The sequence below is a fragment of the Pan paniscus genome, chromosome 21 (genome assembly GCF_029289425.2).
Source record: "Pan paniscus chromosome 21, NHGRI_mPanPan1-v2.0_pri, whole genome shotgun sequence".
NCBI classification, from domain to species: domain Eukaryota; kingdom Metazoa; phylum Chordata; class Mammalia; order Primates; family Hominidae; genus Pan; species Pan paniscus.
The window spans coordinates 18,857,613-18,884,575 of NC_073270.2; the positions used below are offsets into that span (position 1 = coordinate 18,857,613).

Below are 26,963 nucleotides of genomic sequence, written 5' to 3' on the forward strand. Positions count from 1 at the left end.
GTTGTAAGCAGCATGTTCGGACGCTTGATGCAATTTCCCAAGTTGTTTGCCCCCCCCCCCAAAAAAAACACGTCTTCTCTGAAAAAGGGGGGGAGGAAAAGGAGGGCATTTTGGGGGCAACAAACCAAACTGGTCTGTCGCATGTTAAGTCAATTTCACGTTCACCTACTGGTCACCACGAAGCCGAGGAAAGTTTTAAAAAGAATATTCCGGGGTCTCCAGAGATCATCTCTCCAAGTCCGCTCGGCACCGGCGCCTGAGCTGGGGCTAAGGTCCCGCGTCTCTGGTTCTGTCCTAATAGAATCCGGGACATCCACAGGGATTCCCCGGGGCAGCCTTCAGGGAAGACCAGGGAGAGGGGCCGCCCGGGTCTCACGGGTGCTTCCCGCGCTGGGGATGGCGGCGAGCAGCCACGGCCTATGGACGCGCAAGGGAAAGAATGCAGCGACCCCGGAGCTCGCAGGGCCGCCCGCCCAGGAGTCTGGGGCTGGGAGGACCTCACCTTGCTGCGGTCCTCCTCCTGCTGCTGCAGCAACTCGGGAACCGCGGCCATGGCGACGCGGGACTCGAGCAGGGGCCGCCTGGCTGTGCGAGGAAAGAAGAGGCTGGGCCGCCGCCGCCGCCGCCTGGGCGCCTCTCGGGGGCGGCCACGGCCCCGCCTCCGCCGGCCTCCCTGCCCGACGGCGGCAGTAGGCCTCCGGACTCCGCCACCATCCCAGCTGCCCCGGGAGCAGGCGAGCAGAGCGCCACGTGCTCCCCCAGAGCAGCCTCCCAGTCCCCGCTGCCGTCCATCTTGGAGCCGGGCAAAGACGCCACGCGGGGCCTACCCTTGCTCCGCTCCACGAGGAGGCCGCCGACCGCAGGGCCGCGACACGGACGCGAAGCTACGGACACTCTCCCAGCAAGACGCGTCTAGAGAAAGACCGCGTTTCGGTGCGGGGGGAATTTATTACTCAGCCCGAGTCCAAGATGGCAGCGAGCGCTGACGTCACCAGATCTCGCGAGAGCAGAAGGGCGCGATTTGGAGGCTCCCGCGCTTCGCAGACGCCGGCCCTTCCGCTCGGAGAGGTACTCCCTGCCTCTAACTGGTGGCGCGTTGGCGGAGGCCGACCAAAGCCTCGGGTGGGGCGTGAGCGCCGCGGGGCATTCTGGACCTGCTTTGCCTTAGGCTGTGCCTAATTCGAAACCCAAGCGCGGGACGGATGAAAGTACGGGTCGCGAGAGGTTGTTCGCGCCTTGAGAGTTAAGCGAAGTGTGGTGGCTTCCAAGGTACCGACACTTGCCGTAGGCTGGGCTTTTATTTAAGTCGTCTTTTCTCTAATCCAGACTCCTGCCACAGGGGCCACCGCCGTCCTGGCCCCGCCAGGGGTCCGCACCCACGGCGGAGCGGGAGGCGACTTTTTGCGGTCACAGTAATGGGACCTCAGCGCCGCCACCAGCTCTGACCGGCGAGCGACGGGACCCTCCAACCCGATTTCCACGTCTGTGCAACGGGTTCATTCTAGACCCACGGTAGAGGGTGTGAGGACCAAATGAGAAGTATCCACACAGAATACTTAGCAGAGAGCCTGGTGTCTAGGAATTAGTCGTCATCTGTCACCTAGGACTGTGTGGCCGCCATGGGACGGGCTCCATCTTTGTGTTTTTCCGTGTCTCGCACACGCCTCCCTTCCTGGGCGTCACATTCCTGCAGATTAGAGACTGGGACGTCTTGCCTCAAGCTGTCTACTAATTCGCATTTAGTATGTGTCGGTCCTTCGGGTATTGAGTCTTGATTTATGTGTAAATTTTTTTTGGAGGCAGGGTCTCGCTCTGTCGACTTTCTTAAGAAAGGGCTCTGTCCAAACATTGTCGAAAAAGTTCACAATTTTGATGTGCAATATCATTCTGATGCAGCTTTCGCTTTGATGGTTGTTTTCTCTCCAATAGGAATACAAACATAAAGGCCTTCGACCTTTGCAAATAGACTAAAGTGAAAACAAATCTGAATGAAGATGAAGTTATTTCAGACCATTTGCAGGCAGCTCAGGAGTTCAAAGTTTTCTGTGGAATCAGCTGCCCTTGTGGCTTTCTCTACTTCCTCTTACTCATGTGGCCGGAAGAAAAAAGTGAACCCATATGAAGAAGTGGACCAAGAAAAATACTCTAATTTAGTTCAGTCTGTCTTGTCATCCAGAGGCGTCGCCCAGACCCCGGGATCGGTGGAGGAAGATGCTTTGCTCTGTGGACCCGTGAGCAAGCATAAGCTGCCAAACCAAGGTGAGGACAGACGAGTGCCACAAAACTGGTTTCCTATCTTCAATCCAGAGAGAAGTGATAAACCAAATGCAAGTGATCCTTCAGTTCCTTTGAAAATCCCCTTGCAAAGGAATGTGATACCAAGTGTGACCCGAGTCCTTCAGCAGACCATGACAAAACAACAGGTTTTCTTGTTGGAGAGGTGGAAACAGCGGATGATTCTGGAACTGGGAGAAGATGGCTTTAAAGAATACACTTCAAGTAATTATCTCAATTCTGATTCTATATGTTTGCTATGTTTTCTATAATAGAGAGCAACGGTGTCAAAAGAATGAGGTTTGGTTTTGTTTTTTTAACTTACTAGCAAGGAACTCCCTTCAGATAGTAATTAACATTAAATAGCACTTTATGTGTATTAACTCACTTGATCCTCATGGTAGTCCTGTGGAGTATAGATACTGTTATCCACATTTTACAGATGAAACTAAAATAGATGAAATAATTTGACTAAATAATACATAAAATTCACTTGTTTCATAAGCTACCAACAATATTAGAATTGCTTGTTTTCCTTGATTATTGAAAAAAGTCACCTGGTAACAGAATTCTAGTTGTTTGCTAGATAATTCTGTTTAGAATCCAGTAAATACCCACTGCCCTACTTATTAGTGTAAACTGACTCGTAAATTTAAAGACCCTGAAGCAGACCAGAACACATGACCTATATTTAGACCTTGGTAAACAGATAATCAGAGGTTCTTCATAAGGATCTGAGGATAAATACACTTTAACCTTCAACTTCTAATTTACTAACTTGGACAAGTGAGGAGAATAGCTTCCTTGAATTTAATATTCCATTCAAAAACAAAGACCATTGGCACTGGTGAATTAGCTAGTCCCATAAATTATATAGGGGTCTTTTGTTAAAGGAAAGTTTCACATCAATCATTCCTTTACCCAAGCTTCCCAAAGTGCAGTACATGTACTCTTAGTAGTACACAAACTCTTTCATTTTTGTTTTAAGAATAGTGTACTGACCCTTGCCGTAGCCTGGGCTTCTATTTACGTCGTCTTTTCCCTAATCCAGACTCCTAAAACTATGCGTGTAACACATTAAACATGTTACATGTTCTAAAGAAAAATACTAAATATATATAGGTGGTACTGGATATGTACCAAATGGTCAAGGCCTTTGCTCCTTATAATATTCCTCAGCTGTGTGGGGCAAGGATTATATATGCAAGAGCTAACTGCCTTCCTAAGATAGTTAATTAGTAGCAACCACCAAACTATTGTCTGCTTTCCAAGCAAGCAACATAAAAATCTTCTAATGGCATCTTACAGTTTTGTATTTGTACCACTAAAATTTAGAATTGATAGTTTTCTCATGAGAAGTTATTTTCCTTAAACCAGGAATGTACAGCTGAAATTACTAATAAGAAATGTATTATTAAAAGGCAGAAACCTGCTGGAACACATGGGACCCCAGGGCCTGTAGCTCTTGGCACAAAGTAAGGAAGTGCACCAGAGAGGAATTTCTGTTTGGAATGTGAATGAGCCCCAGTAGCCCAGGCAGAGAGAAGACTGGTTGTTTTTTTTTTCATAGAGTCAGCTTTGTTGATCTAGATTAGCACTCAGCTGTGTTTCTCAGTTAACTCAGTAGCAACCTTAAGAAATGAGCAGAATCGCTTACCCCAGCACCCCGCCCAGACTTGACCGCCGGGACCCAAGTGATTCTCCCATCTCAGCCTGCTGAGTAGCTGGGACCACAGGCGTGCACCACCATGCCTGGCTAATTTTTTTATTTTTTGTAGCGACAAGGGTCTCCCTATGTTGCCCAGGCTAGTCTCCAACTCCTGTCTTCAAGTGGTGCTCCCACCTCGGCCTCCCAAAATACTGAGATTACAGGTGCGACCCACTGTGCCCAGGCAGAATCACTCTTTTTAGAAAATAAGTATTAGTAAGCAGTGGGTTCTGAAATAAATAAAGGGACAATTCGTGTCATGGTGAATAAAAGAAAAAGGGCTCACTAAATTGATTAACGGGTCTGGAGGATACTGGATCCCAAACCCAAGAAGGTGGCACCCAAGAAGAATTACATTTTAAAAATTAAAAAGATTTTTTTAATGAAAAATATTGGATCAATAATTTCTACCCAGTCTTCTCAAAGGTGAGAGCATAGAAATGTGTCTGGCATTCTTCCAAATACTTGAGCAGTTTCCCAAGCATCAGTTCACCTTTTGAAGACTGGTGGGAATGAGAAAGTCTGACTTATTCTGATTTATATTTTGTGTATAAATACACACAAAGGGCTGGGGTTTAGGTTTTAATTTTTTTTTTTTTTTTTTTTTTGCTATGCTGATTTAATCCTGAAGTATTAGCCATCCTGCCAGTTCCATCATGAGAATACTGGAGATGCATGAAGGTTTTTTTTAGTGCACTTCATATACGAGGACTTGAAAACATTTCACTTTCATTACTTTGAGTGAATAAGCAGACTTGATGCTACATGCAGTGAATATTCTTGGATCATTTTTTATTTTTATAAATTGAATCATGTTGAATGTTCTGAGCCTTAGTGTCTAAAGGATCCTGTAATCTAGGTTTTCATGTTTGTGATCATGTGTATGTGAAGAACCTAGCCAGGGGTAAGTTTGCAGCAAGAAATGTATGGTCTATTGGCATGGCATTTGCTAAGTTTTTTTCTTCCTGTTTTTAACATGTTTGTCTTCTGCTTCATTAACCTAGTGTGTAGATGAATGCTATACACTTCTTTTTCCTAGGCTTTAATTCCATCAGTCATAAATTTCTTGTAGGTCTTTCACGTGTTAATAATTCCAATTGAGCCAAGTAAATTTGGAGTAGAATAACTTAGTTCCTAAGTTGAATTTCATTTAACTCTCCAAATAATTTTTCAGAAGGGATTCCATTTTTTGCTAATGATAGAATTGACATTTCCAGCCGGGCATAGTGGCTCATGCCTGTAATCCTAGCACTTTGGGAGGCCGAAGCAGGCGGATCACTTGAGGTCAGGAGTTCAAAACCAGCCTGGCCAAAATGGCAAAACCCCATCTCTACTAAAAATACAAAAAAATTAGCCGGGCACAGCGATCACTTGTAATCCCAGCTACTATGGAGGCTGAGGCAGGAGAATCGCTTGAACCTGGGAGGTGGAGATTGCAGTGAGCCGAGATCACACCACTGCACTCCAGCCTGGAAAAAAAAAGAATTGACATTTCCATCTTTGTAAAAAATAGTTGAAGGCCGAGTGCGGTGGCTCATGCCTGTAATCCCAGCACTCTGGGAGACCAAGGTGGGACGATTGCTTGAGGCCAGGTGTTTAAGACCAGCCTAGGCAACGTAGAGAGATTGCATCTCTACAAAAAAAAAATTTTTTTGAATTAGCCAGGCGTGGTGGCACATGCCTGTAGAGGAAGCTGAGACAGGAGGATTGCTTAAGGCCAGGTGTTCAAGGTTACAGTGAGCAATGATCGAGCCAGTACACTCCATCCTGGGTGACAAGTAAGAAGACCCTGTCTCAAAAAAAAAAAAAAAAAAAACTTGACAAATGTAAAGTTGTTTTCCGCCTTTTCTGTGGGTCTCTCTGCAAGCATGTTCCAAGCACATGTATTTCCTGCTCTGTTTCTCTGAGTATCTAATTGGTGATTTCCAAGATTGCTTCCTTTGCTCTACTGTGTGGTAGATTGGAAACAGATTCTGGTGCCAGGCTGCCTGTCCAGTTTTTTGCTTTGGGGCAAATTAACAGCACTGCCTGGTGGGGTAGGGCCTCATTCATTAAAATGGGGGTAACTTACAATCTTTATTTTGCTGGGTTGTTGGGTTTGAAAATTAAATAATGTTTTGAAAGCTCCAAGGCCATTGCTTAGCCTAACAGTCCCCCCTCTTTCTCTCCTCTTACTAAGAAACAAGTGAATATATTTCTTGTGTTTGTTGAGTCTCTTTGTGTGTTTTTTTTTTTTTTTTTTTTTTTGAGATAGTCTTGCTCTGTCACCCAGGCTGGAGTGCAGTGGCACGATCTTGGCTCACTGCAACCTCTGCCTCCTGGGTTCAAGCAATTCTCCTGCCTCAGCCTCCAGAGTAGCTGGAATTACAGGCATGCGCCACCACACCTGGCTAATTTTTGTATTTTGAGTAGAGACTGGGTTTCACCATGTTGGCCAGGCTGGTCTTGAACTCCCGACCTCAGGTAATCCGCCTGCCTTGGCTGCCCAAAGTGCTGGGATTATAGGCATAAGCCACCATGCCCAGCCATGTTCCCTTTTTTAAAATGTGTATGAGGAAGGGGCTTACTATGCAAGCACTTGGAGGCCAACGAGCACTGAAAATGAGGAGAGAGTTCAAAAATCAAGTTAGATCCTGGGATACGCCAACAAATCCAGACACTACAGTTCTTTCAGAGAAACCTGGGGACGAAAAGTAAGGCTTTGACCTCAGAAAATGAACATACAGGAAAAATAATGTGTCCTAATGTGTCCTAATGAAATTTCTCTAGTATTCACATGTTATAAAATGTTAGGAAGAAAGAAGATGTATCCTCCTACAAGCCATAAATCAGAATTCTAATAATCTAAAGCTAATTAGAAAAATATTACATGTTAAATATTAAATATTAGAATAGAAAAATATATGAGGGAAAAAAATTGAGACACAGCTGAATTTTTCAGGCTGTTCCAGCACTAAAAAAAAAAAAATACAGGAGAAGAATGTCACATATTTTCCTCTTCCTCCCCCTCCAGATTCCATAATATCGAATTCATAACTTTTCATTTGTGCATGCCTTATTTTCCATTCCTTGCTTGTCACTAATCCTGTTAGTAAAAGGATTCCCCCACCTATGTTCATAATTAAGTTTTGGTCTAAAAAGAACTACAAACAGAAGCACAGTTCCCTAGATTTCTAATTTTTTTTTATTTTATCACAGCCAGTTAACTTATTACATTGGATACTTAAACACATAGTGCCATAAACTGGGTGTGGTCTTGTAGCCGCCAGATCTTCAGTTTTGACTTTGGCCCAATTCTCCTAGAAGTACTTAATTTTAATTCATTTTATTGCCTAACGTCCTATTAATAATCCCATTGGTTTCACAGTATATTCTTAGGTTTCACAAGAGGCTGAAATTTGGTCTTAGGGGTTGTCACTTAAAAATAACTAATGTAATTTTTGGCCGGGCACGGTGGCTCGTGCCTGTAGTCCCAGCACTTTGGGAGGCCAAGGCTGGCAGATCACGAGGTCAGGAGTTCGAGACCAGCCTCACCAATATGGTGAAACCCTATCTCTACTAAAAATAGAAAAATTAGCCAGGCACGGTGGCGGGTGCCTGTAATCCCAGCTACTCGGGAGGCTGAGGCAGGAGAATCGCTTGACCCCAGGAGCCAGAGGTTGTAGTGAGCCAATATCGCCCACTACACTCCAGCCTGGGCGACAGAGGGAGACTCCATCTAAAAAAAAAAAAAGAAAAAAAAATGTCATTTTTAATTGTATTGTTTCAGAGCATTTTAGAGTATTTGTTTTTTAGTGTTAGCTTTGTTTGTGTTTCCCCCCTCCCCTTTTCCCTGATTTTCTTTTCAGACATCTTTTTACAAGGGAAACGGTTCCACGAAGCCTTGGAAAGCATACTTTCACCCCAGGAAACCTTAAAAGAGAGAGATGAAAATCTCCTCAAGTCTGGTTACATCGAAAGTGTCCAGCATATTCTGAAAGATGTCAGTGGAGTGCGAGCTCTTGAAAGTGCTGTTCAACATGAAACCTTAAACTATATAGGTCTGCTGGACTGTGTGGCTGAGTATCAGTAAGTATGAGATTGGAGGTGAATTAATACAGGGTAGGACAGATGGTGCCTGTCAAAGGTGTGCCTGTAGGTACTGTAGCCTCTGTCTGTTTAATGTCTAAACCTTTGTGCTAAGTAAAAGAATTGGGTGGGGCGGGGTTGAGAACAGGTACAAGGAGAAGAGCCACGTAACCTTTGTCATCCAGTACTCCAAAATCAAATTGTTTGCTGGAGAAAGGTATACTCTTTGTTTGTTTGTTTTGTTTTGAGACGGAGTGTCACCCAAGCTGGAGTGCAGTGGTGCAATCTTGGCTCACTGCAACCTCCGTCTCCCAGGTTCAAGCGGTTCTCCTGCCTCAGCCTCCTGAGTAGCTGGGACTACAGGCATGCACCACCACACCTGGCTAATTTTTGTATTTTTAGTAGAGACAGGGTTTCACCATGTTGGCCAGGCTGGTCTCAAACTCCCAACTTCAAGTAATCCATCCACCTTGGTTTCCCAAAGTGCTGGGATTACAGGCGTGAGCCACTGCACCTGGCCGAGATTTTTCAATGTCCCTAACATGGCCTGTTTGCCAGCCTGTCCTTCCCCTCCCCCAAAGCAAGGTACCTGCCATAAGATCCAATTTCATTCCTGCATTTTCTTTCCTGTTTTTCTAAAGATAGCACCATGATCTGTTGGTTCTGAAAATCAACTCTCTTCCTGGCTTCTAGGCAGTGCTTGACATGGATCAGAGATCTGAACTTACTAAAGCTTCCGTGGTTGTGTTGTTTTGTTTTGTTTTGTTTTGTTTTGTTTTTTGAGACGGAGTTTTGCTCTTGTTGCCCAGGCTGGAGTGCAGTGGTGCAATTTCAGCTCACTGCAACCTCCATCTCCTAGGTTCAAGCTATTATCTTGCCTCAGCCTCCCAAGTAGCTGGGATTACAGGCATGCGCCACCATGTGTGGCTAATTTTGTATTTTTAGTAGAGATGGGGTTTCTCCATGTTGGTCAGGCTGGTCTCGAACTTCTGACCTCAGGTGATCCGCCTGCCTCAGCCTCCCAAAGTGCTAGGATTGTAGGCATGAGCCACCACGCCCGGTCCCCATGGTTTTTATATCGTAGCTGTCTTACTGTTTTACTTAGGTACTTCAGAGTCCAAGTGTTACAGGAAAGGGGTCCTGATCCAGACCCCGAGAGGGTTCTTCGATCTCGGGCAAGAAAGAATTTAGGGTGAAGGCAGGCACAGTGGCTCACGCCTGTAATCCCAGCACTTTGGGAGGCCGAGGTGGGCAGATCACCTGAGGTCAGGAGTTCAAGACTAGCCTAGCCAACATGGCAAAACTCCGTCTCTACTAAAAATACAAAAATTAGCCAGGCGCAGTGGTGTGCGCCTATAGTCCCAGCTACTCGGGAGTCTGAGGCAGGAGAATCACTTTAACCCGGGAGGCAGAAGTTGCAGTGAACCGAGATGGTGCCACTGCACTCCAGCCTGAGCAACAGGTAAGACTCTGTCTCAAAAAAAAAATAAAAGAAAGAAAAGAAAAAGCATTCAGGATGAGTCTGCAGTGCAAAGTAAAAGCAGATTTATTAATAAAGTAAAGTAGTGGAAGTATAGCTACTCCATAGACAGAGCAGGGCGTTCCTGAAAGTAAGAGGAGGAACACTTCCACCCTAAGTACAGTGCTCATATATATAAGATAAAAAAAGATCTTGGGGAGATGTGCTCTACTGCAAGGGTTTGTGATAAAAGATTAATTTTCTTAATTACTATATTTTGCAAGAATCGATATTATCTTTAAAGCAAAATTAGGAATGCCTTCGTTCTCCAGATATCAGGGTATCTGGATACTCCCAAGTCTGGGTCTGTTTAGTAAACATTATTAATTTGTTCCCTTAACCTTAAGCATCTAGAGGCTAGGAATGCCTGACTTTCTGGGAATGCAGCCCAGCAAGGCCCAGCCTCATTTTCCTAGCCCTCACTCAAGATGGAGTTGCTCTCGTTCGAACGCCTCTGATACAAAGGTGGCTACAACCCGCAGGTACCCCTAATCCAAATAAGGCAAGCGATCACTATGAACAAGATAGAAAAATCCGTTCATGTAAACCTTGAAGCTCTAGTTAAAATTTAAGTTTAAAAGCTTGTCTATTCCATAGCCCAACACAAATTCGTAAACTTTCTTAAAACATTATGAGATTTTTTTTTTGGTTATTTATTTATTTATTTTTAGTTCATCAGCTATTGTGTGGCCCAAGACAATTCTTCCAATGTGGGCCAGGAAGCCGAAAGAGTGGACACCCTTGATAGTCTGAAAACTGTTTAGACCACCTAATGGTTTTATTTTTTATTTATTTATTTTTGAGACGGAGTTTCACTCTTGTTGCCCAGGTTGGAGTGCAATGGCGTGATCTTGGCTCACTGTAATCTCCGCCTCCTGGGTTCAAGCAATTCTCCTGCCTCAGCCTCCCGAGTAGCTGGGATTAGAGGTGCACGCCACCACACCTGGCTAATTTTTGTGTTATTAGTAGAGATGGGGTTTCGCCATGTTGGCCAGGCTGGTCTCGAACTCCTGACCTCAGGTGATCCACCCACCTCAGCCTCCCAAAGTGCTGAGATTACAGACGTGAGCCACTGCGCCTGGCCTAGACCACCTAATGGTTTTATAGCACAACTGCGTCATATCTGAGAAGAGCCCTGTATACCAAGAGATTTAATAGACTTTGGTTGCCCTTTAGATAAACCAAGGAAGCCATGCAGTCACTTCCACCCAAGGCCTACAAGAAGTTCCTGACACCCAATGCTTGTCATAGAGATGATAAAATATGTCCATAGCATTGTTGTTTGTTCTTTGCTTTTTAAGTCAGCATCAACCTTGGTAATATGAACATTTTTGAAACTACGGTTTTTTTGTTGTTTTTGTTTTTGTTTTTGAGACAGAGTCTTGCTCTGTCACCCAGACTGGAGTGTGGTGGCCCAATCTCAGTTCATTGCAACCTCTGCCTCCTGGGTTCAAGCAATTCTCCTGTGTCAGCCTCCCCAAGTGGCTAGGACTACAGGCACCCGCCACCACACCTGGCTAATTTTTTGTGTTTTTAGTAGAGATGGGGTTTGGACATGTTGCCCAGGCTGGTCTCGAGCTCCGGTCCTTGAGTGATCTGCCCGCCTCGGCCTCCCAAAGTGCTGGGATTACAAGTGTGAGCCACTGCACCCAGCCTAGAATTTTTTTTTTTTAAGACACAGTTTTGTTCAGTTGCCCAAGCTGGAGTGCAGTGGCATGATCTCGGCTCACTGCAACGTCCACCTCGCAGGCCCAAGCAATTCTCCCACCTCAGCCTCCTGAGTAGTTGGGACCACAGATGCGAACAACCACGCCCAGCTAATTTTTTTGTATGTTTTGTAGAGATGGGGTTTTGCCATGTTGCTCAGGCTGATCTAGAATTCCTGAACTCAAGCAAGCTGCCTGTCTCCGTCTCCCAAAGTGCTGGGATTTACAGGTGTGAGGCACCGCGCCCAGCTAAGAATTTTTTATTTTTATTATTTTTTTAATTTAATTTAATTTTTTTTTTTTGAGATGGAGTCTTGCTCTGTTGCCCAGGCTGGAGTGCAGTGGCGCGATCTCGGCTCACTGCACGCTCCGCCTCGGGTTCACGCCATTCTCCTACCTCAGCCTCCCCAGCAGCTGGGACTACAGGCGCATGCCACCATGCTCGGTTAATTTTTTTTGTATTTTTAGTAGAGACAGGGTTTCACCGTGTTAGCCACAATGGTCTCGATCTCCTGACCTCGTGATCTGCCCGCCTCGGCCTCCCAAAGTGCTGGGATTACAGGTGTGAGCCACTGCACCGGGCCTAAGAATTTTTTATTTTATTTTATTTTATTTTTTTGAGGCAGTCTTTCACTGTCACCCATGCTGGAGTGCAGTGATGCATTCAGGGCTCACTGCAGTCTCTAACTCCCCAGGCTCAGGCTGTCCTTCCACCTCAGTTTCCCAAATAGCTGGAACTACAGGGATGTACCACCACACCCAACTAATTTTTCTATTTTTTGTAGATGTGGGGTCTCACCATTTTGCTCAGGCTGGTCTTGAACTCCTGGGCTCAAGTGATCCACCACCTCAGCCTCTCAAAGTGTTGGAATTACAAACGTGAGCCACTATGCCTGGCCGATTTTGTTTGTTTTTGAGAAGGAGTTTTGCTGTTGTCGCCCAGGCTGGAGTACAATGGCGAGATCTTGGCTCACTACAACCTCTGCTTCCCGGGTTCAAGTGATTCTCCTGCCTCAGCCTCTCTAGTAGCTGGGATTACAGGCTCCTGCTACCATACCCAGCTCATTTTTGTATTTTTCATAAGAGACGGGGTTTTACCATGTTGGCCAGGCTGGTCTCGAGCTCCTGACCTCAGGAGATCTGCCTGCTTCGGCCTCCCAAAGTGCTCGGATTACAGGTGTGAGCCACTGTGCCCGACCCCACTGAATTTTTAATGGGTAATATGCTATTAAGAGTAACTCCCCACACCCACTCTGTATTGAACCTCTGTTTAAAAAGCTCCTGTGTTCCTGAGATATTGTATGACCATATGTACAATCATTTGTCCCCACACTCATTTTTTAACACAAGATGGTATATCCTGCTTTTTTCCACTTAAAAAAATTATTTAAAAAAAATCAGGCTGGGTGCAGTGGTTCACACCTGTAATCCCAGCACTTTGGGAGGCCGAGGCAGACAGATCACGAGGTCAGAAGATTGAGACCATCCTGGCTAACATGGTGAAACCCCGTCTCTACTAAAAATACAAAAAGTTAGCCAGGCATGGTGGCAGGCGCCTGTAGTCCCAGCTACTTGGGAGGCTGAGGCAGGAGAATGGCGTGAACCCGGGAGGCGGAGCTGGCAGTGTGAGCCGAGATCACGCCACTGCACTCTAGCATGGGCGACAGAGCGAGACTCCGTCTCAAAAAAAAAAAATTTTTTTTATTAGTTTATATAGATCTGTAACATTCTTTTCTCATGTAATAATTTTCCACCACCCACAATTAACACTTAACACTGTTGCATTTGCTTAAAACTTTTTTTTTCCTTATCCCTGTGATTACATGGAGATCTTTTTTTTAAAGAAATATAACATTACAGATTAACCCCAAATTCTGTTGAACCACCCGTGGCCAAAGGCGATCGCTGTTTTAAGTTTGGCACTACCTTCTTCTAGTCTGCCTTCTACGCTCTTTTTTGTTCTTTTCTTTTTTTAATGACCAATGATCTGTGACACAGCATCAGGAGAACCTAAGAATATGTGCCCTCTATACTCTTAGCACACACATAATGCTATGTATAATACACATGCGTAGGCAGCACTTATGTATGATTTCATGCAGAACTGTGAGAGTCATAATATACAGACATCTCTAGATACACAGCATCACAAAGCTAGTAAGATATTGGGCTCAGGAGCCGGCTGCTTGAGTTTGGATTCTGGCTTGGCTTTTCATCTTAACCTTAGATTAATTACTTAGTCGCTCTCTGTCTCAATTTATTCATCTTTAAGATAAGACAAATGGTAGTACCTACCTTGTAGGGTTGTTATAAAATGAGATATTCCCTGAACAGTACTTAATGCATACTATATATTCAGTAGATGTTACATGATTATTTTGATCTACTTCTTTTTTTACTTTTTTATAGAAATAATTCTTGCTGTGTTGCCCAGACTAATCTAGAACTGGGAAGGAAGTATGATCCTCACCTCAGCCTCCCAAAGTGCTGGGATTACAGGCGTGAGCCACCTTGCCCAATCTACTACTCTTTGTGTGTGTGTGTGTGTGTGTGTGTGTGTCAGAGTCTCGCTCTATTGCCCAGGCTGGAGTGCAGTGGCACAATCTGGACTCACTATAACCTCCGCCTCCCAGGTTCCAGCAATTCTGCCTCGCCCTCCTGAGTAGCTGGGATTACAGGTGCCTGGCTAATTTTTTTTGTATTTTTAATAGAGACAGGGTTTTGCCATGTTGGCCAGGCTTGTTTCGAACTCCTGACCTAAGGTGATCCACCTATCTAGCCTCCCAAAGTGCTGGGATTACAGACTTGAGCCACTGCACCTGGCCCTACTTCTCTCTTAACTCATTTTTTGTATTCTTTTGTATGAATGAGCCTTACCCATTTCCCTATTGGGAACATTCAGATTATTTCTAGTTTTCCACAATTACAAACAGTGCTGCAGCAAATGTGCCTCTTTGTATATTACAGAGCTGTTCTAGGCAGATGCACAGATTCATTTGTTTATTTTTTTCTTGAGACGGAGTTTCACCCTTGTTGCCCAGGCTGGAGTGAAATGGTGCGGCACTGCAACTTCCACCTCCTGGGTTCAAGCGATTCTCCTGTCTTGTACTCCCAAGTGGCTGAGATTACAGGCATGTGCCACCATGCTCAGCTAATTTTTTGTTTTTAGTAGAGACAGGGTTTCACCATGTTGGCCAGGTTGGTCTCGAACTCCTGACCTCAGGTGATCCACCCACCTCAGCCCCCCAAAGTGCTGGGATTACAGGCATGAGCCACCATGCCTGGCCTGTTTGTTTTAGACATGTGATATATGCAGTTACAATACATTTAGTTGGTCTGAAGTAGACCTGGACATGACTGCTTCTTAAATCTCCCAGGCACTTGTCACTTCACTTGTACTCAGGATATCAAGCCATTGCTATCCTATACTTTAGGAAGGTTGCTGGGTCAAGGGTATGCATTTTAAATTACCAAGAATATGAGTGAATATATTTAACAATACAGTGTTAGTAATTTTGATAACATTGTATTTTTAATTTGCATGTCACATAAGTGAGACTGAGCATCTTTTCATTTAAGAGCTATTTGTGAACTGTTACTGTACTTTTAATTTGGGTTTACGCTACTATGATGTTAAAAAATGTTTTTGACTGACAATAATTGTATATATTTATGGGCTACAGTATGATATTTTGATATATGTATACCTAATGGAAAGATTAAATAAGCTAATTATCATATCCATCACTTCACCTATTTATCATTTTTTGGTGGTGAGAATCCTTAAAATCTACTCTTTTAGCAACTTTTAAATATACAATGCATTATTAAATATGGTCACCATGCTGTGCAACAGAGCACTAAAATTTATTCTTCTGACCTAACTGAAACCTCATACCCTGGGATCAGCATCTCCTCTTTCCCCTTCCCCACTCTCCATCCCTATCCTCTTGTAATCACCATTCTACTCTCTCTCTTTCTGAGTTCGACTTTTTTAGATTCCACATATAAATGAAATCATGCAGTATTTGTCTTTTTGTGCCCGGCTTATTTCACTCAGCAAAATGTTCACCATGTTCACCCATGTCACAAATGACAGAATTTCCTTCTTTTTAAAGGCTATGTAGTGTTCTATTTTGTGTGTGTGTGTGTGTGTGTGTGTGTGTGTGTATCCACATTTTCTTTATCCATTTATCCATAGATGGACACTTAGGTTGTTTCCACATCTTGGCCTTTGTGAATAATGCTTCAGTGAACCTGGGATTGCAGGTGTCTCTTCAACATACTGATTTTAATTCGTTTGGCTATATATCCAAAAGTAGGATTGCTGGATCGTATGGTAGTTCTGGTTTCAGTTTTTAGATGTTTTAGTTTTCTGAGGAACCTCCATGATGTTTTCTCAAATGGCTGTACTAATTTACATGCCCACCAACAGTTTATCAGGGTTCTCTTTTCTGCAGTCCTCACCAACACTTACCTTTTGTCTTTTTGATAATAGCCATTCTAACAGGCGTGAGGTAATAATAGCTCAGTGTGATTTTGATTTGTCTTTCACTAATGATTAGAGATGTTGAGCATTTTTTCATCTGTCTGTTGGTCATTCATGTCTTCTTTTAAGAAATATTCATTGAGCTCCTTTGCCCATTTTTTAATCAAGTTATTTGTTTTGTTACTATTTAGTTGTTTGAGTTCCTTATATACTTTGGATATTATCCCCTTATCAGATAGGTGGTTTGCAAATATTTTCTCCCATCCTGTGGATTGTGACTTCACTGTTGTTTCCTTTGTTATGCAGAAGCTTTTTAATTGGATGTATTTGTCTGTTTTTGCTTTTGTTACCTGTGCTTTTGGGCTTCTATCTGAGAAATCATGGCTCAGATCAGTGTCGGGGAGCTTTTCTCATGTTTTTTTTCTAGTAGTTTTACAGTTTCAGGTCTTAAATTTTAAGTTGATTTTTGTATGTGGTATGAGATAGGGTACAATTTCATTCTTATGCAAGTCGATACCCAGTTTTCCTAACACAATTGACAAAACATTCCCCATTGTTCGTTCTTGGTACCTTTATTGAAAATCAATTGACTGTAAATTCATGGTTTTGTTTCTGGGCTATCTGTCCTGTTCCATTGGTTTAAGGTGTCTGCTTTTATGCTATTATGCTGTTTGATTATAACAGCTTTACTTTATACAGCCATGTTCCACATAACAATATCTCAGTCAACGACAGACTACATGTAAACAGTGGTCCCATAAGATTATAATGGAGCTGAAAAACTCCTATCATCTAGTGATGTTATGTTATAGTGCAACATACTACTCGTGTTCGTGGTTATGCTGGTATAAACTAACCTCCTATTCAGTCATATAAAAACAGCACATACCATTATGTACACTACAGTATATAATTGATAATGGTAATAAACAACTATTACTGGCTTATGTATTTACTATGATTCTGACCCTGTGTAGGCCTAGGCTAATGTGTATGTTTGTGTCTTAGTTTTTAACAAAGGTTTAAGGGGTAAAAAATAATTTTAATAATAGAAAAAGCATGTAGAATAAAGATATCAAAAAAGAGGCCGGGGCATGGTGGCTCACACCTGTAATCCCAGCACTTTGGGAGACCGAGACAGGTGGACCACTTGAGGTCAGGAGTTCGAGACAAGCCTAGGCAACACGATGAAACTCCGTCTTTGCTACAAATGCAAAAAACTACCCGGGTGTGGTGGCACATGCCTGTAATCCCAGCTAGTCTGGAGGCTGAGGTAGGAAGATTGCTTGAACCTGGGAGGTGGGGGTTGCAGTGAGCCAAGGTTGCACCACTGCACTCCAGCCTGGGTGACAGAGCAAGACTTTGTCTCAAAAAAAAAAAAAAAGGAAAATATTTCTGTATAGTTGTACGATGTGTTTGTTTTAAGATAAGTATTATTACAAGAGTCAATAAATTAAAGAAGTGGCCGGGCATGGTGGCTCACGCCTGTAATCCCAGCACTTTGGGAGGCCAAGGTGGGTGGATCACCTGAGGTCAGGGGTTTGAAACCAGCCTGGCCAAAATGGCAAAACCCCATCTCTGCTAAAAATACAGAATTAGCCAAGCGTGGTGGTGCATGCCTGTAATCCCAGCTATTTGGGAGGCTGAGGCAGGAGAATCGCTTGAACCTGGGAGGTGGAGGTTGCAGTGAGCCAAAATTGTGCCATTGCACTCCAGCCTGGGCAACAAGAGTGAAACACCGTCTCAAAATAATTAAAGAAGTTTATACAGTAAAAAAGTTATAGTAAGCTAAAGTTAATGTATTATTGAAGAAAGAAAAACGTTTTTTATAAATTTAATGTAGCGTAAGTGTACAGTGTTTATAAAGTCTATAGTAGTATACAGTAATGTCCCAGGCCCTCACATTCACTCACCGCTCATTCACTCAATCACCCAGAGCAACTTCTGGTCCTGCAAGCTGCATTCATGGTAGGTGCCCTATACAAGTATACCGTTTTTTATCTTTTATACCATATTTTTACTGTACCTTTTCTGTGTTTAGATGCACTAATGCTTACCATTGTGTTATAGTTGCCAGCAGTGTTCAGTACAGTAACATGCTGTACAGGTTTGTAGCTTAGGAGCAAAGGTCTGGGTGTGTAGTAGGCTATCCTACTTAGGTTTGTGTAATATACTCTATGTTTGCACAATGACAAAATCGCCTAACCATGCATTTCTCAGGACATATCCCTGTCATTAAGCTACACATGACTGTACTTTGAAATCAGACAGTGTGATGCCTCCGACTTCGTTCTTTTCACTCAAGATTGCTTTGGCTATTCGGAGTCTTTTGTGGTTCCGTGTTAATTTTAGGATTTTTTTTTTCTATTTCTGTGAAAAATGATGTTGGAATTTTTTTTTTCTTTTTGAGACAGAGTTTCACCCTTGTCGCCCAGGCTGCAGGGCAATGGCACAGTCTCAGCTCACTGCAACCTCTGCCTCCCAGGTTCAAGTAATTCTCCTGCCTCAGCCTCCCGAGTAGCTGGGATTACAGGCGCACATCACCACGCCTGGCTAATTTTTGTATTTTTAGTAGAGACGAGGTTTCATCATGTTGGCCAGGCTGGTCTGGAGCTCCAGACCTCAGGTGATCTGCCCACCTTGGCCTCCCAAAGTGCTGGGATTACAGGTGTAAGCCACCATGCCCGGCAGAATTTTTTTTTTTTTTTTTCCTGAGACAGGGTCTGGCTTTGTTACCCACGCTGTTGTGCAGTGGTGCAATCTCGGCTCACTGCAAACTCCACCTCCTGGGCTCAGCCTCCTGAGTAGCTGGGACAACAGGCTCCAGCCACAACACCTGGCTGATTTTTTGGTATTTTTTATAGAGACAGGGTTTCACCATGTTGCCCAGGCTGGTCTCGGGCTCCTGAGCTCAAGCAATCCACCTGCCTTGGCCTCCCAAAGTGTTGGGGATTACAGGTGTGAGCCATCACACCTGGCCTGCCATTGGAATTATGATAAAGATTGCGTGGAACCTATAGATTGCTTTGGATAGTATGGACATTTTAACAATATTCTTCCAGTCCATAAACAGAGGATATCTTACCATTTATTTGTATCATTTCAGTTTCTTTCATCAATATTTTATAGTTTTCAGAATGCTATTAAGGTTTTTTTTTTTTTACATTTATTAAGTTCTACAATTACAGTACATTGCTGCAAACCGTGTTCTGTGGCAGAAATATAACATGGTGGCTCACACCTGTAATCCCAGCAGTTTGGGAGGCCAAGGCGGGTGGATCACTTGAGGTCAGGAGTTGAAACCAGCCTGGCCAATAGGGTGAAACCCCATCTCTACTAAAAATACAAAAATTAGCTGGGCGAGGTGGCGCACACATGTAATGCCAGCTACTCAGGGGGCTGAGGCAGAAGAATCGCTTGAACCCAGGAGGCGGAGGTTGTGGTAAGCCGAGATTACACCACTGCACTCCAGCCTGAGTGAGACTCCATCTAAAAAAAAAAAAAAGAAGAACCAGGAATGGCATCCTAGAGTTACTGGGGCCCTTTTCTCAACTACACAGATTGTCAAACTTGGCAATATTACAAAACAATTATAAAGACAATAAAATTATCTCTAAACCAAAACTGTCCAGTAGAGTAGCCACTAACCCCTATAGCTATTGAGCATTTGAATGTGGTCAGGCCAAACTAAGGTGTGCTATAACAATATACAAACTACATTTCAATGACTTTGTACAAAAAAGAATGTAAAATATCCCTATAATTAAAAAAAGACGTAAAATATCCCATTAATCATTTGTTAGTTGATTACATGTTGAAATGATATTTTGGATACGTTGGGCTAAGTAAAATGTTAAAATTTCAGCTGTATTTTTTTTTTTCTTTTCCGATGTGGCTACTAGAAAATTTAAAATGACACATGGCTCACATTTTATTTCTTTTAGCCAGTGCTGCTCTAGACTGAGTTTGCATGAGGTGTAACTCTGTTTAGAGCTATAGTGACATGTAAGCAATACACATGCTTTGTACAAAATCTCCCTATAAACTGCTGATTTTGAAATTGAAGTCATGAAAGACAGATTGAAATGATAGAGTCCTTTGAGAGTCACCAGTTACTGGTCCACTCTCTATATCCTTTTGATATTTGCATTTGGCAAGTATAAACCCGACCAGGATAGGGGATGGGGGGAGGAATCCACTGGTTATTTGATGCAAAAAGAGAGAGAGAAAAAGTGGTGGGGTGCACTTATAGTCCCAGCTACTTGGGAGGCTGAGGTGGGAGGATCACTTGAGCCCAGGAGTATGCGTCTAGCCTGGGCAACATATGAAACCCCATCTCTTTTTTAAAAAAGGAAAAAAATGGTGAATAAGAGCAATGGTCATTGGCTGACAAGTAACAAACTATACATAAGAGAACTGTTAACCTAGTAGAGATTTTCAGTGTGATCTATTACCTACAAAGTCTTCCTGTGGTTTCTCTTTAGGGGCAAGCTGTGTGTGATTGATTGGAAGACATCAGAGAAACCAAAGCCTTTTATTCAAAGTACATTTGACAACCCACTGCAAGTTGTGGCATACATGGGTGCCATGAACCATGACACCAACTACAGCTTTCAGGTCAGGACACTGAGCCTCTACTTAAAGCTTTGCTCAATGCTTACTTAAAACTATAACTCCGGGCCGGGCGCAGTGGCTCGTGCCTGTAATCCTAGCACTTTGGGAGGCCAAGGCCGGTGGATCACTTGAGGTCAGGAGTTCGAGACCAGCCTGGCCAATATGGTGAAACCCCGTCTTTACCAAGAATACAAAAACTAGCTGGGCATGGTGGCTCATGCCTGTAATCCCAGCTATTCTAGTAGCTGAGGCAGGAGAATTGCTTGAACCTGCGAGGTGGAAGTTGTAGTGAGCCAAGATTGCGCCACTACACTCCAGCCTGGGCAAAAGAGAGACTCCATCTCAAATCTGTCTCAAAAAAAAAAAAAAAAACTACTCAGTCGGGGGGTAGGAGGAGAAAAATTGTAAAAAAAAAAAAAAAAAAGTTAAAAAATAGAACTCCTTGAGGTTTCTCCTTTTTTAATCTCTATTTTTATCCCATTGCTTAATGTCTTCCTTGTTCCTTTCCCACTTTAAAAAGCACTTTTTGGCTGGGCACAGTGGCTCACGCACTTTAGGAGGCCGAGGCAGGCAGATTGCTTGTGCTCAGGAGTTTGAGTCCAGCCTGGGCAACATAGTGAAACCCCGTATCTACAAAAAAAATACAAAAATTAGCTGGACATGGTGGCGTACACTTGTGCCAGCTACTTGGGAGGCTGAGGTGGGAGAATTGCTTGAGCCCAGGAAGTGGAGGTTCCAGTGAGCCGAGATTGTACCACTGCACTCTAGCCTGGCCGACAGAGCAAAACCCTGTCTCAAAAATAAATAAATAGGCCAGGTGTGGTGGCCCAAGCCTATAATCCCCGCACTTTGGGAGGCCGAGGTGGGCAGATCACCTGATGTCAGGAGTTCAAGACCAGCTTGGCTGACATGGCGAAACCCTGTCTCTACTAAAAATACAAAAATTAGCTGGGCGTGGTGGTGTGTGCCTCTAGTCCCACCTACTTGGGAGGCTGAGGCAGGAGAATCGCTTGAACCCAGGAGGCGGAGGTTGCGGTGAGCCAAGGTTGTTCCACTGCACTCCAGCCTGGGCAACAGAGCAAGACTGTGTCTCTCCAAATAAATAAATAAATAAATAAATAAATAAATAAATAAATAGCGCTTTTTAGCCAGGGGTGGTGGCTCATGCCTGTAATCCCAGCACTTTGAAGGAGGCCGAGGTGGGCAGATTGCTTGAGCCCAGGAGTTCAAGACCAGCCTGGGCAACGTGACAAAACTCCATCACTACTAAAAATAGAAAAATCAGCCGGAAGTGGTGCCCGCCTCAGCTTCGAGGGTGCGGTGAGCCGAGATTGTGCCACTGCACTCCAGCCTGGACGATGGTAGTGGGATCCTGTCTCAAAAAAGAAAAAAAAAGCACTTTTCCACCCTCTTCTTGGGCCTTTTTTTTTTTTTTTTTAATGGCTCTGTAATGATCACAGCCCAGTCTTCAATGTTTTATCTGTCATCTTTGTGTTCTTGTGTCCTGGTGCAGTCTTTGATCAACCCACCTTAGAAACTGAGTTAGGAGATATCCTGTAGATTGTTTTATACTGAGTTTGCCCTGGAGTAAGAAGGAAATGAACCTAAACTCTGGACCTAATGTAGTGAAACGAGAATTGCCCTGTGTTTCTTCCTAGGTTCAATGTGGCTTAATTGTGGTGGCCTACAAAGATGGATCACCTGCCCACCCACATTTCATGGATGCAGAGCTCTGTTCCCAGTACTGGGCCAAGTGGCTTCTTCGACTAGAGGAATATACGGAAAAGAAAAAGAACCAGAATATTCAGAAACCAGAATATTCAGAATAGGGAGCAAGTTGCTATTTGGGAACATTCAGCACCTTCTCACAGTTTGGGAACATATATTGCTGTTTACTCCAGTGTAAAAATGAGGTGCCACTGGATCTGAGTGCTACACGAACACAAGTAGAAGTATTAATTTGTTGAAATGTGTTGTTACCAAAAAGACTGAAAAGCCCCAAAGTCTAGATATAAAGACCTAGACTTCGGCACGCGAAATCCCAGCTATGCTACCTCTTATTTACCTGAAAGGAGGACACGCAGGATGGGCAGTCATGCTGGTGACTCTTGTACTCCCTTGAGGGACGTTTTTTTTTGCGGGTGGGTGAGGCGTGGTCCCAGGCAGGATGCCCAGTCTTTGAGCTGAGATTGGAAGGCAGTGAGGCTGAGGGTGCCAAGATTTCCCCAGGGTTCACCCAGAGGGGAAGGGGCTACATGCCCCCAGCTGTGTGCAGGGAGGACACATCAGCCCACTACCGCTGCCAACACCAATGCCTAAAACTTGTTTCATACATTGGGGTTTTCTATATATTTCAGTTGGGAAAAGCTTACATTTAACCTTTTGAAAAAATAAATACGTGATTAGCCTCAACTAAACATTGCTGACTATAAAGACAGTATATTCACCATGTCGCTGGCAATATGCCATTGCATAACACCAAATAACCCCCCAGAAGTAGCCAGAGTCCAGTTTGAACGTCACAATTCTAAGTGTTTTAGTAACTATTTCTGGTGTGAGTCAACAGATCATGTAGATAGAGTCAATTATTGTTTGTGGAGTTTTTCAGCTATAGGGGAGGGGAACTATTAAAATCCATTTGTTTCTATTCAGTAGGTAATAAAAATTAGTTGTCCCTGGGTTTGGGAAACTTAAATGCCCATTACAGCCCTGGGGAAGGGTTTTCTGTCTTATGGAGTGAGTCTGTTAGCATTTAAGTTATACAGTTGCTGCCTTAAAATAGTAGCCTGCTACAATGACTTCTTTGGGTAGCCATTTTCATAAGAAATAAAATACAAGATATGAGTAATGAAGCTTTGGTTTTGTTTACTTTGTGTGTTTATAGGATAATTTTATAAACCTGGAAATTGTTTGCACTTTTTTTATAATTCAGAATTTTACCACAAGCCCAATAGCTTTGGTGAGAGTTCTGTGTAAGTGCATAAAAGAAAGCATCCTCGGCTGGGCACAGTGGCTCACGCCTGAAATCCCAGCACTTTGGGAGGCCGAGGCGGGCGGATCACAAGGTCAGGAGATCGAGACCATCCTGGGTAACACGGTGAAACCCCGTCTCTACTAAAAATACAAAAAATTAGCTGGGCGTCGTGGCGGGCGCCTGTAGTCCCAGGTACTCCGGAGGCTGAGGCAGGAGAATGGCGTCAACCCGGAAGGCGGAGCTTGCAGTGAGCCGAGATCACGCCACTGCACTCCAGCCTGGGCGACAGAGAGAGACTCTGTCTCAAAAAAAAAAAAAAAAAAAAAAAAAGCCTCCTCACTAAGCCCTCAGCCACGGTCACCTAGCCAGGAAAGCAATATTCAGGTAGGAGATGGGAGGATCAAGGGGGACCTTTGTATTATCTCTATACACTTGTGCATTCATGTGGGTTTTTCTCAAGCTGCAGATACATATTTCTGTAGCCTGTAAATTCCAGTCAAAAATGAAGTGAGGCAATTAAAAGTTGTGCTAGCAGAGTTTGCCACTCTGCTCTAATAAGCCTCAACCTAGAATTTAGGAGGCTAGACCTAACAAAATTTCTTTTTCTTTCTTTCTTTTTTTTTTTTTTTTTTTTTTTTGAGACCATCTGGCTCTGTCAGCCAGGCTGGAGTGCGGTGGGCTCACTGCCGCCTCCGCCTCCTGGGCTCAAGCAATTCTCCTGCCCCAGCTTCCCAAGTAGCTGGGATTACAGGCGTGCACCACCGTGCCCTGCTAATTTTTGTATTTTTAGTAGAGACAGGGCTTCGTCATGTTGACCAGGGTAGTCTCAAACTCCTGACCTCAGGTGATCCGCCTGCCTCAGCCTCCCGAAGTGCTGGGATTACAGGCGTGAGTCACTATGGCCAGCTGCAAAATTTCATTTTAATACAGGTGTTCTGTTATGTAAATAGAAATTTGTCTCAGACCTGTGACTTTATACTAGGAGTCTCCCAAGATAATGGTGGCCTGAAAAGTTCTATGAGGGAGCCCCTCAGGAGAGTGTGACCAGGAGGATGTGGTTGGTATAAGAACAGAGAAGGTAAATCCCTGGGCAGGTTTTCTTGAGCTCAAGGGCTCACCAGTTTCTCCTGACAATGATGATACTCCTCGGGGGTCACATCTCCTGAGATGTTAATGTCAACGGAAAAAGTTATTGTTACTACGAAAGCAGAGGAGGAGAAAGTCAAATTTGAGTTTCTAAATGAGTTGCAGTTTTTCAAGAATTAACATGTATGAGGCAGTGGCTTACGCCTGTAATCTCAGCACTTTGGGAGGCCGAGGCGGGTGAATCACTTGAGGTCAGGAGTTCAGGACCAGCCTGGCCAACATGGTGAAACCCTGCTTCTCTACTAAAAATTAAACTAGCTGGGCCTGGTGGTGCACACCTGTAGTCCCATCTGTTTGGGGAACTAAGACGGGAGAATTGTTTGAACCCAGGAGGCAGAGGTCGCAGTGAGCTAAGGCCACGCCACTGCACTCCAGCCTGGGCAGCAGAGCGAGTCTCCGTCTCAAAAAAAAAAAAAAAAAAGAATTAACACGTATGTTAGGAATTGTTGGTTGCCATCTCTTTGCCGAAGTGATATACTGCATATGAAACTCCAGTGAAATGAAACAGCATTCAAAATAAGGAGAGATGCTCAGTGATAATTTACATTTTTTTTAAAGGAGGTGTGTGTATATTGCTTTTCTGAGGAGGCTTTCTCAGAAGTACAGAATGTTGCCTTCCAGTGTTTAGTTTTGAGAAAATCCGTTGGCTTCAAAGCTAACTGCATTTCCTTTTCCTCCACAGTTCTACCCATTCTTACCAATGCAGTCAGCAACTGACAGAAGTTCCATGCTGACACAAAAGCCAATTTTGTTTTTTCCAAAAAAAAAAAAAAAAGTATATATATATACACATACACGTATGGCCTTTTTCCTCCTTACACCTGGCCTCTTCCTCGGAGCCTGATAATCTGAGAACATTAGCCTCTATAACCTATTATAATTCTAGGAAAACTGGTCAGTGTATGACCTACGGTTTCATATGTGTTGACCTTGGTAAATACAGGAAGGGGGTTAGTCATAAGTCAGTGTGTTTCTAGGTAACCAATTTGCCTACTGGCTTTAAAAGGAATTGGAGAAGGGTAACTTGTTTTAATCACTGAGGCTTTCCACCCGAGCAATTAAATATTTGATTATAACCTACCCTGTGTTCCTGCCCACCCCTCAACAAAAAAGTGAAGGAAGGGAATCATTGGAGTAAAAAAAATTAAGAAACAAAATAGGGAATAGTTGAAACTTCCATGTTTAAAGAAACAATAAGTCGTTTGGAGCTATGCGTTAAATCACTCAATGCTAAGTAAAAAGTAGAACTGACTTTTCCTTCCTGCCTCCCTTCCAGCCAGCAGAGGCCTAAAAGTTAAGCAGATATGTGCTTCTGCTGGAAGTCTAACCTACTGATCCACTTCAGTTATTTATACTATTGAAGGGAACTAGAGAGAATCTCTGGGGAGAGACCCCAGAATGAGCAAAAGGCTTGTATGTTGCCATGACAATAACAATTGTCAGGTTGAGTAATGCATTTGTGAAGATCCAATCATAAAAAGATGGCCAGGCACAGTGGCTCATGACTGTAATCTCAGCACTTTGGGAGGCTGAGGCGGGCGGATCATTTGAGCTCAGGAGTTTGAGACCAGCCTGGGCAACATGGCAAAACCCCGTCTCTACCAAAAATACAAAAAAGTAGCCAGGTGTGGTGGCATGCACCTGTGGTCCTAGCTACTTGGGAGGCTGAGGGAGGATCGCTTGAGCCTGGGAGGTGGTGGTTGTAGTGAGCCAAGATTGCACCACTGCACTCCAGCCTCAGCAACAGATTGAGACCCTGTCTCAAATAAATAAATAAATAATGTTTTGGGTTCAGATTTGAGGGGTTTTTCCCATTTTACTTAAGAAATAGATATAAAATATGTAGATTGTTACAGGCCAGGTGCAGGGGTTCACACCTTGAACCCAATGCTTTGGGAGGCCAAGGCTAGAAGATCGCTTGAGGCCAGGAGCTGGAGACCAGCTTAGGCAACATAGAAAGACTCCTATCTCTAAAAAGTATAAAGTCGTGTAATCTACTAAAAATACAAAAAATTAGCCAGGCGTGGTGGTGGGTGCCTATAGTCCCAGCTACTCAGGAGGCTGAGGCAGGAGAATGGCATGAACCCGGGAGGCGGAGCTTGCAGTGAGCCAAGATCACGCCACTGCACTCCAGTCTGGGTGACACAGAGTGAGACTCCGTCTTGGGGGAAAAAAAAAAAAAAAGTCGTTGGGCATGGGGGTCATGCTGATAGTCCTAGCTACTTGGGAGGCTGAGACAAGAGGATCACTTGAGTCCAGGTGTCCAAGGCTGCAGAGAGCTATGATCACACCACTACACTCCAGCCTGGGTGAGACCTTGTCTCTAAAACAAACAACAACAACAACAACAAATAGACCAGGCCAGCGCGGTGTCTCATGCCTGTAATCCCAGCACTTTGGGAGGCTGAGACGGGTGGATCTTCTGAGGTCAGGAGATCGAGACCAGCCTGGCCAACATGGTGAAA

At 43.9% G+C, this 26,963-nt stretch overlaps 2 protein-coding genes across 11 annotated transcripts in view; one reads left to right on the forward strand and one right to left on the reverse strand.

The window, feature by feature from the left end:
- SNX5 (sorting nexin 5) overlaps positions 1-963 on the reverse strand; it is a 27,190-nt gene extending 26,227 nt beyond the window's left edge. For 2 of the 5 annotated variants that reach the window (XM_034947518.2, XM_063600866.1), the window contains exon 1: positions 828-963. Coding sequence is in view for 2 of the 5 variants with exons in the window: in XM_034947512.4 (XP_034803403.1) it covers positions 503-553 (51 nt within the window). In the remaining 3 variants the exon portion in view is untranslated. Of the gene's footprint in view, positions 1-502; positions 636-827 lie in introns of those variants that run through there. The other 3 variants (XM_034947512.4, XM_034947511.4, XM_063600865.1) reach the window with 2 other exon arrangements.
- MGME1 (mitochondrial genome maintenance exonuclease 1) lies at positions 718-23,230 on the forward strand. 6 transcript variants are annotated; one of them, XM_063600868.1, is made up of 6 exons: positions 1,052-1,269; positions 1,930-2,499; positions 4,842-4,886; positions 7,831-8,050; positions 20,249-20,381; positions 22,037-23,230. In XM_063600868.1, the coding sequence occupies exons 2-6, from the start codon at positions 1,989-1,991 to the stop codon at positions 22,205-22,207; spliced, it is 1,080 nt and encodes a 359-aa protein (XP_063456938.1). In that variant the 5' UTR covers positions 1,052-1,269; positions 1,930-1,988; the 3' UTR covers positions 22,208-23,230. The 6 variants fall into 6 exon arrangements, with proteins under 6 accessions (XP_063456937.1, XP_003810649.1, XP_054960975.1 ...); XM_063600867.1 differs by lacking the exon at positions 4,842-4,886 and having other exon boundaries at positions 718-1,068; XM_003810601.6 differs by lacking the exon at positions 4,842-4,886 and having other exon boundaries at positions 1,003-1,269.
- The last annotated feature ends 3,733 nt before the right edge of the window (positions 23,231-26,963 follow it).

Bases quoted from the DNA above. Each gene is read 5' to 3' on its own strand.
- MGME1 (XM_063600868.1), top strand. From the start codon at position 1,989: ATGAAGATGAAGTTATTTCAGACCATTTGCAGGCAGCTCAGGAGTTCA. The intron at 2,500-4,841 runs GTAATTATCTCA...CCTGTAATCTAG, and splicing joins CTTTAAAGAATACACTTCAA to GTTTTCATGTTTGTGATCAT. The intron at 4,887-7,830 runs GTAAGTTTGCAG...TTTTCTTTTCAG, and splicing joins TGTGAAGAACCTAGCCAGGG to ACATCTTTTTACAAGGGAAA.